We start from the raw sequence: 11,890 nt of genomic DNA, 5'->3' as shown, positions 1-11,890 counted from the left end.
TTATTCATTAAGATTAATTATTATTACCCGGTAACACCCTTTCCTCAACCTTGTTGAAAGTCTAATAAATAAATAAATCAAATAAATAAATAAATAAATAAATAAATGAATAAATAAAAAGTCCACGGATGTTTCTATTTTTTTTTACAGCCGAATATTTTGTTTTGAAGCCTAACTAGACCCTATCAATTCAAGAGATCTTTCAAAGCCTCAGTTTGTTGCAGTAACACGAATTTGCTGCACAAACAAATATGTCTCATGGAGAAAAAGAAGCATTTTTAGGATCTAGTGAGGAACTAACAAGGTTTTGTAATGATGAAATAAAGGTGCTTTAAAATAGCAATGCTGTAAAATAGCGTGCATTAAATTTACATCGACATTAATTAAGTTACATTAAATTAACGCGAATTTTGTAAAGTGCGTTGTTAATTTCCAAAAATGAGGTAATCTCGTACCCAGATCCCACTCTGTCACTGGAAATGTATGACAATGGGAGATATGGAGATTGGCATCAACTTCCCTGAAAGAAATGGCTTTTATCTCAAAACAATTTTATTTCAACTCTGCGCTCGCGGGATAGTTTCAAACAGGCTTTTATATTGAGTTCCAATTTCAAGTCCTCGTTGTGGACATTACAATCGTGTCGTCAATATACTTTTACGTGAAGAGGGGTTAGCCATGTACGATGTTTTCAGGAAACAACGAAGAGTTTTGAGAGAACGAAAACGCTCCTCAATTCTTTTTTTTTCAGGAAAAACCAGATTTATCCATTCAGATTTATCCATTTTTTCTCTTATTTCTGATACTACTGATGTAGGGCTGCTTCAAATTTCTCACCCCCTTCTAACAAAAGCCCTTGCTTTCCTGCAACTCCGGATATACTGACTGTAGCTGGTAGTTTATTTTTATCGACGCGCTCGGAGTGTTTTTTTTTACAGGAGGAAAAAATGTATTACGTTTTTGTTTTTGTGTTAACTGATCATAACAATGAATAAACCCACACTCAGCAAAAGAGATACACAGACATTTTGACATACTTTTATTTGCAACAAAACGAAAGAACTTTACAGCACTTAATTTTCTGCCTCAACTGCTGGCTACCCAGTAGCGGTTTGGCAAAATTTGAAATCAATGTGACTAACATTAATGCTTCATCCTTTCTCGAGGGCAAGAATAACTTGACTTTCCTCTCTTGAAAAACACACAGATAAAAGCTTACTACAAGCTTCCTAATTACTTCCAGGAAAATTCTCAAAAGACTTGCTTAACAATAAAAAGTGACACATATCACTTATAACTATAATCTAATCTTGGTAAGCACATTCTTGTAACTTAGTACTTTTTGTATCTAGAGTCATGTACAGTAACACCATGGGAATTTTCAAATCAAAGGCAACAGTTCGTATCTCCTGCACAATACTTGACCATTAACCTTTTTTTTTTTGACCATGAACTTAATACAAGGTAAAAATCCCAAAACCAACTTATCTTAAACAATAATATTTTTTCTAACTGGAGTGATTATCTCTTAAACCTTTGGTGTTTGAAACATAAAAGAAAAGGGCAAGAACTTGTAATCTCTTCATTTAAGAATAATAACCATTACATTTTTTTTTAAACAGCAGTTTGGTGAATAACGTTATTTCAATCAAATGCCTTTTCTAAAAATCTACAACTTTTGAACTATGAGTAACAATAATAACTAGTCCTTTTGATAAGAGACTGAATTGGCTTAGCATACACAGTATGCAATATAAGGCAATCTTAAGCGACACTACGACTGACACATATCTATATCTGGAACTAGCACAGTTTTCTCTTTAAAATCTTGAAATAGGATCGAATCAATATGATTCATAAAAATGACTGACTGTCATTGAACTGCTTGATACAAGCTACAAAATCGTCACCGAAGTAACACAACTGGATTTGGTTATCAACAAAGAAAACAGGAAAAACTAGCAAAGTGCACTGAAGTCAAGGGACCCAGCTACAAAACCGTCTTCGACAGTGGACAAGTTGAGCAGATCATCAACATCAGGCGACAAAACTGGTTCTCCACAGACAGACTCTTCACAGTTGTCTTCATTTTTCATCATGGGATCATACCCCAGTATCTTGGGAATGTTGCACATGAATTGGTACACATATCTTTTGCCATGAACCTTCTCAATGACATTCTTTCCATAGTAGTACCTCAGTCCACGGCTGAGCTTCTCATAATTCATGGTTGGCTTATTTTTCTTCTTTCCCCACATTTTTGCCACTGTTGAGGGTTGCAGGATTTTGAACTCGTAGTCCTCATCATATGTCCACTTGATTAGGTGCGTGGATGCAGGATCGATAATGAGCTCCAGAAGGAACTGCCACAGCTGGATTGGCCCATCACCTAAACAAAGGAAGGTATAAATTATCAGCAAACAGCCACAAATGAAACAAAGCTGACCATAAAAAGTAGACAATCACACAAGTGTAACAGCGTAACAATATCACATACCTCGATATTTAACAGGAGGCTTTGGTCCACGCTTCTTTCTTTGTTTGGGTGGTGTGACATCTGATGATTCTAAAATAAACACATTTAAGTTATGTTAATATCCAGAAACAAACCAATAGAACCTAGGCCTCAAAGTGTAGTCCAACATATAGAATGATTCTAGAGGTTAAAAAAACTGCAGGCCAACCACAATGAAAAACGTGAAAGCACTTTGTCATGCAAAGTATAATGACCACCTTACCTTTTTTGATCAGTGGTTTCTTGTCCTCTTTTTCAGGTACTGGCAAAGGTGAACCTCCAGCACTCATGGTGTCCAAGAATTCTACAACAAAGAAGGACATAACGTAGATAAGCAAGACATAAGATGAGATAACACAAACCCACAAAAAGATCGGTCTGCAGCAACAGATAAGAGAACTGATTTTAGATTAATGTTTCACCAACCTTCAAAGTCGCTCTGGAAGCCTTCATCAATGCTGTAAGCCTGGGAGCTGGCTTCACTGATGGATGGACTGTATGGAGGACTGGAGGAACCGTAGCTAAACACAGAGTGGGAATCGCAGGACGCTGGAGACTTAACCTCCTCCTTCACAGTTAGTGGCATCATGCCAGTAGGAAATGGTTCATTGACGAGTTCCTCTGAAAGTTCATCAAACACAGACAAGTCTAAATCTGGAAGCTGATCTCCATCTGCTGATAGAAACAGAATATTAATTAATTAATTAATCAGCAACATTCAGTAACTGAGGAAGTCTTAAGAACCTTCACTCCCACAACAATTTCTGAACAATATGAATATTGATGAAGAAAAATGAAATTGGACCTGTGACAACCAAGTATAATTAATTTGTGTACCCACTGGGCGATTTTGACATGCGTTCATCACGTGCAAAGTTTCGAAACTAAATATTAGCATAATTAACTCAAATGACAGTGCTGTTTTCACAAAGACAGCTTTCATGACACCTAGAAATCCAAGAAAGAAAACACACCCTTACCATTTTGCACGAAATTGTACAACGCCTGTTTGCCATTAAATTTTTCACCATTGAATAATTCTTCGACTGTTTCTGGAAACATCAGTTCATCCATGTACGATCTTCCTTGGGGTAAATCGAAAGCTGCAAGAAAAAACGAACACAGGATGTTAATAAGAGTGAAACTGAAATGTTCGTTTCCTTCTGTCGCAAGTGCGCCCATATTCATCGAAAGTGAAACCCATGAACAGATTTTTCGTCTTAAGATTGATACGATGGAGCAGGCACAAAAGTCGGACCCCATCAACTCGGATTGTTGTACGATTTCTATGTTTTCCGTACCTGATGCAATATCCAGACTCGTGAGCTGCGTGGGGAGACGCTCATATCCAGGAACTGGGGTCGCTTCTGGGACCCTGGACTGGTTTGCGGCTTGTAGCATACTCAACTGATAGAACGCCTGTGAAAACGAATAGCGAAGAATGTCAATTAGTATACATACGAGTCGTGAACTAAAGTTCGCGTGGGTGTCTATTCCTCGTGTGCCCTTCGATCTCTGTGTTGTGACTTTAACTTAAATCCTATCAAGACTGTGAATAACAAAAATATTAGTCTAACAATGCCAAAATTCTGTGCGTGTATGCCCATTAAAAATTTAACACTCAAGGTGTGAAAATGCGAACAGTGCTGAAGCGAAATCAACTGTAGCACGAGGCTTTAACACTTACCTCAACTTGTTGAGCAAGAGAAATTCCATGAAACATATTAAGCTCGGGCATCTTGTATGTCTTCTCTGCGAGAATAAGAAATCCGCTAGATAAGTTCAAAGCAATTGAAAACCTTTTCTTTGAAGGGAAAATGCTGTCCTTCCGAATGCGGAAGTTTTAACCCAAATTGAGAATTCTTTGAAAGCGAGGAAGAAATTTAAACAAAATCGAACAGACTCTTCGGCAGAACGAAGAGAAGCTTCTTCGGGAAGACCAAGAAATGAAAAACTTACCGTTTAAAATCTATTCGTTAAAAATATTCGTCTCGACTCGTGAGGAACAAACAACTCAACTCTCTCCTTCAACAACGACAACTGACGCACAATAGAAAAGCAAACGGGCTTTAGTATTCGGCTTTTAGGAATGGGACTGTTTATCGCCCTAAAAATATCACATTATTCATCGTTGTCGAATCTCATTGGTTCGGGACGGAATGAATATGCATATTTTGTTACGATTGACGTAATATTTACTTGTTTTTAAGGGTGCGGGGGAAGTACTTACACAAACCAACCAATTACAGCCTAGTATGTGTCAAGGGTTACTTCTTGCATCACGTCCACAAAATGGGACCCCGAATTCTCCGTAACAGAGTTTAGTGCGCATGTCCCTTTCTTGATATTTGATTGGCTGGTTCATAAACGTGTTGTTGCTATAAATATAATGTTATCGCCTAACCAGCACCTGTTCCAAGAATCGTGACAAGAGCTCATATTCCAAAAGGGACCAGATCTCCAAGTATGTTTTCCATCTTAGCATGAAAGGAACTGAAAGACAGGGTCCACCGTTTTGGAGATAAGTTTTAATTTGAGGGATGACAGCGATCGCCACCCAGTAATTTGTAAAGAACCCGGAATTTCCACCATCCAAAATTCACTGGCCTTTTGAAAAGTTTTGATCGAGATGTAGACTCTCCTTAAATTTCCAAATATAGCTTTTGCTTCGTTCAGCATGAATAATTGAAATCGAAATTTCAGAAAATATGCTGGGTATTTCTTAGAATCATGCAAGGACGTGATGAGAATATTAAGCACCTTTTTAAGCAGTTCTGGGAATCCCACGTCTGTCATAATAACACAAAACTCCGCCCTCTTGACTAAATTGACTGGAAGGCAGCCAAATCATGTCAAACACCTTGAATACTTTTGAACAAGGACGTGAGTAATTATGCTCTGTATCAGTAGCACGAGAAGCACCTTTGACGTTTCGAGTCATTAAAATAATAAAGACAATGAACAATTGGGCAAAGAGTAGAGCATACAGTGGGCCAAGTGTTCTTCACTTTCACCTTTATTGAGTTGGTAAGACCGGTGAGGCATCACACCAACTATATTACAAATTACATTAAGTTATACTACATGAATAAAATATAATTATAAAATACATATAAATGCAATATGCATATAAGACTGGGTTAGTTCACAAGAGAGCAGAAACTTTCTCCTTCAACCCCATGAACGACTGATCATGAGTAGTAGCTACTTCAGCAGGGAGTTTATTCCAGTCTCTTGAGGTTCTAGGGAAAGAACCTGGCAGATGAATTTCAATCAGAAGAGAGGTTTAGAACAAAAACAATAGAAAGATTGGATTGATACGGGCGGACTTGAAGTTGTCGTCAAAACCTTAAATTTGGTCATTTCACGTAGAAGTTTTGACGAGTACGCGAGTGAAATGTTCAAAAATGGGTGCCGCCACGTGCAGCACAATCATTTTGGTTCTTTCAAACAATAATATTGTTGTCGTTGTCGAATTTTAACGTAGCCCACGTTGCCGAAGCCCACTTCACGGACCGTTGATTCAGCGTGCGGTTGAAAAATTCTGATCACGTGATAACATTTTTTGTGGCTCTTCGAAAATGCCGATCACGTGGCGCTAGTCCTTCGTTCTTCCCACTGCCAAGAAAAGGAAAAAAAACTTGAAGAAAAGAAAGTTTCCACCTGCTTATTTCCTCGGACAAGGCTTTTCCTGGGTTACCCGTAATAGCTTCGGTCGGTGTTTCTCGCCGTCAACATCGTTTTGCGCTTTTCTCTTTGGGGAGAACAACAGTAAATAGCGTCACGAGATCGGTATTTTCCAAACCGCAGAGCCACAAAAAATGTTATCACATGATCAGAATTTGTTTAACCGCGGACTGAAATCAGCGGTCCGTGAAGTGGGCTGAAAAAAGCCCTTGTCCACGGAAGTGTCATATCGATAGTATCTATTTAAATGTTATGAAAACTCGCACTTGCTCATCGGCTTGCTTCCACGGTCAAGTATTTATTCGCTTATGGTCCAGGTTCAACCTTCTCTACCTTTGTGGTCTTGAAAAAATCTTGGAACTTAATAGCGTGCTTTTTGAAATTAAGTATGGAGTTACCTTCATGTAACTGAAGTGAAAGAGGAAATGTCCATCTCGTCTATCCCAAATTGGCCATTTTCACGTTCCACATAAGTACACTTTGTTTGCCCCCCAAAAAGCATTGTTTTCAAATGCTCTTGGAAGTATGCAGTGTTACAAGATCATTTGAAAACAATGGTACGTATGTGCAAAATTTGGGGGGAGGGGGGGAGGCAAAGAAATTGTATTATAGGGAATGTGAAAATACTTTACAGATTCCCTGCCAATTCTTATAGCTAAGCGTGGCTACGGAAAGACTTCAGGAAATTTACAAGTGTGATTTTTTAATTCGAGGCTTAGTGGTGAAATTAGTTCGTTACACGCCATCACGCATAAGGCCCATTGCGGGATAACAAATGTTGGGTTAATCTTGACGACCAGGGACCGGTTGCTTGAAGCATGGTTAGCGCTAACCAGCGTTAAATACCATAGAAACCTATAGGTTTTGATACTTCTTAACCAACGGTTAGCGCTAACCAGGCTTCAAGCAACCGGCCCCAGGTCGTCAAGATTATGTGAATAATTTTGTGCAAACGAGGCTTGGTGGTGAAATTAGCTAGTCAGACGTCATCATGAGAATCATCATGTCAAAAAAAAAAAAGATAGTCAGACGTCATCATGCATAAGGTCTATTATTGAAGTATAAATATTTCTGATAATTTGTGGACGTTTTACGAGCAAAAATGAAGTTATTCCTTCCGAAGGGCTGGTAAAATGAAAAATCTGTTCAGGCGCCACTGGGACAAACGAACTGCGGCATAGAGAGAGAGCCTATATAAAGGCTAAAGAGAATGCAAACAACACGTGACGCCAATAATATTATATTTCCGCTGTTTGCGCCCTCTTCAATAAGATACAGTAAAAAACGGTTTAGGATTCGGAGATATTTGCATGTATTTGCCAGTTCAAGTAGATCGATTTCAGTGTGCTGAACAAAACAAAAAATGGAACGTCGGCAATTTAGATCCCGGCTAGTTTCCGCGTGTTGCCATTAGCTCAAGTTCGACTCCGGCGTAGGAGAATTCGGATTTTTCCGATTATCCCCGAGCCACCATCGGTAAATAAAATCTCTTCATTTAGCCTGCGTTCGATTGACCCTATACGTGGAGTGATGATTTAAAACGTTATGTGTGGCGTTTTGAAGCAACAAGGATGACAAAGATGTGTTTAAAATAACATTTTACCAGGTGTTTGTGCATTAAAATGTGAATCTCCATAAAAACGAAGGATTTCTAACTATTCCGTGTATTCCTATTCTGGAACACGGTCAATCGCACGCATCCTTAATCAATAGTTATTACAAGAATTCATAAAAGACTCCGACGAGGAAAGACCCGTCAAGAAAGGGCTGACACTGAGGAATTTAAAATGAATTTATACGCGTGACACATGTGTGTGATGAATTTAGTTTGGTTGAAAAGAGATTTTTAACTTTTCAGATTTGCTCATCGGAAATTGCATAAGCATGTTCTGAATAGTTAACCTTGGAAAATTTCCGTAAATTTCAAGTGTCAAGCTTTCTGGCTTCTTAGGAAAGGAATGCGTGGGAGGTTACATGATATTAACTACTTGATTGATTCAAACCTCTTGTTTTTGAAGAGATTTTAAGACAAAAGTTTAGATGACGTACTTTCGCTTGAATAAACAGAAGTGTTTTTCATCCGAGCAAGTGAGAGACCTGGGTCTCTCACTGGCCCAGCCATTGGAACAAATGACTGTCATTTTCATAAACATTTCTTGGCAAAACGTGAAAGGAATGTTCAAAATCATTTTAGGCCATTAATGTGCTTAAAGTTAAGGGAGAAACGGCAAAACATGTTTGCCATAGATGAAGAGATTTAGCTTAGCAACGAAGAACATTTTGGGTGACACGTTTCTTGTTATCCAGAGTTCTTATTAATATGCCAAGCCAGTAGAGGCTTATTTATAGCTGCATAACGACGACTGTAGATGGAAGTTGAAAAAAATCGATTATCAAAAGAAGTTTGAAGATTACAATATGAGGTAAACCGGCAGTTACAAGTGGCTCTGTTTCTCTTCTTGTAAATCTAGTCCATGGGCTAACAGCTCCACGCCTCATTTCATTATATACGTCGATGTCAGATTGCTTTTGGTCCTTGGAATACATCATCAAAGCCGTTCTTTGCCGACATCGTGCCGCATCACTGACCTACATTCGTAAGACAATGGCACTGAATATCAATGGAAGGTTTTTCCCGGCTGTTTAAGTACAAACGGGGACGGCGAAGACCGCTTTCTCACCCGCCCCAAAGATGGTTTACAATCTTTAGACACACCGATTACAAAAGTGTAATGTACCAATTTTTGCCAGTGCTGATAAACGAATAAGGCTAATAAGACGACTATTGTTGTCGTCTACCAAATGTGGTGATCACACTGTATCACCTATACCAAACTGCCGATTATTGAGACGTGTTCACTACTCGTGGACGTTATCATAACGTTTCTCGACGACAAGCGGGATACGGTCGCTTTTCAGAATTGTTTTGAACGTCATGTGCCATTCAAAAGTATGGTTTTTGATAGAGTGGTGAATTTGCCTATCGCGTGTTCACGTCTGCAAATGATTAGACTTTCAAGTCTTCTCGGATCCTTTCTATGCACCGTAGGCCCCGTCTCACAAATACTTTCTATGTTCATAAATTCCCTGTGGGACGTTAAAGAACCCTCACACTATTTGATAAGAGTAGGGGATGTAGTTCAAGGTGTCCGGCTCAGCAGTGACGTCTCTAAAAAGGTTTACGGTGTATGAGGCCACCTAAGCAGAGTGCTGGATGATGTAGATGTAAGTGACCTTTGACGCATCTTGACTTAAAAAGCCTAGGATAAGTGACAGTTTAAGACAATTGTGCAAGCAGACATCCATGCATGACTGTATTGTTAGGGGCCTAATCAGCCTCATCAACCCGAGTTGAAATAAAGTTACCTACCTACCTATGGTTTTATGGTTTTTGCCGGGTTGAAGGTCGGTCTGTTGTGCATGGAATTCCGAGGCCGAGCCAAACATTATCTCGTGTCTTGTTACCATTTGAGTCCATCACATAACTTCTTGCTTTCTTACTCAAAGCCGAGACCTTGCCTCTGAGTACACAACTGTATGTTGAAGGGGGTGGTGAGAGTGAAGTGGGTTTTTGCTAGCTTTTCATCACGAACATAGATCTCTTTCCATTTGAACTGACCCCAATTAGCCAAACTTTGTTCTTTCTACGTCGGGAAGGTGCAAAACAAAGGTAACCAAAATTGTAACAACCATGGATCCTAACGATGGCTAATATTGTTCCAACATTGGTAGACTTTCCAACTGACGGTGTCAAACAACAACGCTGGTATGAGCTAAAATTTGCTCAGTAGGTAAAACGTGTCACTTCCGAAGGAATATTTTTCCATTTGGAATAATTGAAAGTCGGCTTGACCGACTAGCCTAGAGAAAAGAAACAATAAACAGTTACAACGGAAACTGAAAGATCGTAAAAAAAATGTTGTTTTCCTGCTAAGTCTGATTTTCCGCATATAGCGATATTTTGTAACAAATGGTTTGCACCACTTAAGATGACTCTTTAGACCGAGGTGACAATGCTGCAATGTACAAAGATAAGAAACCGATAAGAAACCATTAAGGGGGGGTGTCAGGGTGGTTTAGCGGTTTTCAACCGCGCCTCCCACCTCTGTGACCCGGGTTCAAACCTGAGGCCCGTTTCTCGAACGTCCCGAAAACTTTTCTAGTCCGGAAAGCCATTTGTGAAACTGCCAACCGCTTGTTTTGGAAAGCCGATCTTTTAACCTGTTTTCAAGGTGACAAAAAGAAAAATGACTGTGAAGTTTGACGACTTAAATCCTCTCCGTTCTTGAGATACAAACGGAATTGTGACACCCGAAAATGGCCCGTAAAGTTTCGGGACTTTCGAGAAACGGGCCCCTGGCCTCGGGTCGTCCATCGGCTTAGTTTCGATCGATCTCAATCTGACTCCGAGGGTTTTTCTCCGGGTACTCCCGATTTTCCTCCCTCATCAAAGTCGACTCTCGGTCAATTACAACCGGCTGCGGGTGGATACCCTCGATAGGGATAACCTCTGGTATCCTTCCCTTTCATTGAATTGAATGAATAAATATTATTATTATTGTTTTTCATCCCCAACAAGGCGACGATTACGTTACGTTAAAAATCTCATTATCTTTTTATTGTTTGTCATTCCACCTTTTACCTGAGTCTCTGGAGGCTGGATGATGCAATGATGGCTGTCATTTTATTTATATTCCCGATCGATCTTTGGAGTGATTCATGGAAATATGGGCGTTGCTGTTCTCGATGCATGTGTTTGCTGTGGTGCTCAGAATTGCTTCATAGACGCCTTGAAATTTGAACCCTTCCCTACCTTTTGAGCAACCTCGGAAAAGAGCGTACATACCTTTCAATTTCGATCGCTGGTCTTTTTCCTCAGATCCTCTACGACCGATGGTTTCTTCGATATGATACCGACCGACCGACGGTTTCGTCGGTATGATACCGACAGATTGACAGTCTCGTCAATTTGGAACGAATCTTTTATAAAAGTTTGAACGACGCAGGTGTTACTAGATTAAAGCCGGTCTATTTTAAGCTCGTTTAATTTGTTGCTAAATTTAAGCGACCGGAAAATTCGAGACGACCCGAGAACCGAATTTTTCCCGGTCGCCTGAACTTCGTTATTTTCCGTTACTCAACGACAGCGTCAACGAAAAAAGGCACTTAAGAAGAAGCGTTGACATCTTTTAACACTTGAAAACATTAAAAGGGAAATCATTTATAATCTTTATAAACAAAGTAACGCTCATATTGAGAATCTATGAAAATATTAAAAAAACGTGAGCACAGACTCTTCAAAATGTAGCGATGTTCAGATAATCGAAGAATCTTTGAAGAAAAAAAATGACATATACATAGATATACATTATTACTAAGCAATTTTTTAACTTGTAGCAATAATTCGCGTGACGTCACCAATTGTTACAAATGTTTAATGCAAGAATGACTTCTTTTCTTCAGCGGTTTGATAAATTTGAATATCAAAATAAATTTGACATTAACGTTTGTTAACAGTAAACATCGTTACGTTGTTTGCCAGCTGAACTTTATCGAAGAACTGATTATTTTCAGTCATCTGACCTGAAATAAGCGAAACTGAAATGAGTAACTTGCATGTCTTGCGCCCTCGTGAGCCCTCTTGACATCTTTGCGTGCTTGACGTCAACAATTGACGTCATTTGGTAA

The 11,890-nt window shown here is 39.3% G+C and overlaps 1 protein-coding gene across 2 annotated transcripts; it reads right to left on the bottom strand.

Annotated features, from left to right (window-relative positions):
• Positions 1 to 1,022: 1,022 nt before the first annotated feature.
• On the bottom strand, positions 1,023 to 4,681 carry LOC137983740 (protein C-ets-2-like). Of its 2 annotated transcripts, none has more exons than XM_068830916.1 (8): positions 4,475 to 4,681; positions 4,203 to 4,267; positions 3,817 to 3,934; positions 3,496 to 3,618; positions 2,942 to 3,190; positions 2,739 to 2,819; positions 2,498 to 2,566; positions 1,023 to 2,389 (listed from the first exon to the last, which is right to left on the bottom strand). In XM_068830916.1, the coding sequence occupies exons 2-8, from the start codon at positions 4,251 to 4,253 to the stop codon at positions 1,959 to 1,961; spliced, it is 1,122 nt and encodes a 373-aa protein (XP_068687017.1). In that variant the 5' UTR covers positions 4,254 to 4,267; positions 4,475 to 4,681; the 3' UTR covers positions 1,023 to 1,958. The 2 variants fall into 2 exon arrangements, with proteins under 2 accessions (XP_068687017.1, XP_068687018.1); XM_068830917.1 differs by having other exon boundaries at positions 2,942 to 3,187; positions 4,475 to 4,602.
• Positions 4,682 to 11,890: the final 7,209 nt, after the last annotated feature.

This window comes from Montipora foliosa, chromosome 13, assembly GCF_036669935.1.
Source record: "Montipora foliosa isolate CH-2021 chromosome 13, ASM3666993v2, whole genome shotgun sequence".
Lineage (NCBI taxonomy): Eukaryota > Metazoa > Cnidaria > Anthozoa > Scleractinia > Acroporidae > Montipora > Montipora foliosa.
The sequence above is the reverse complement of the archived record's forward strand: the minus strand, read 5'-3'. Positions and strand labels throughout refer to the sequence as shown.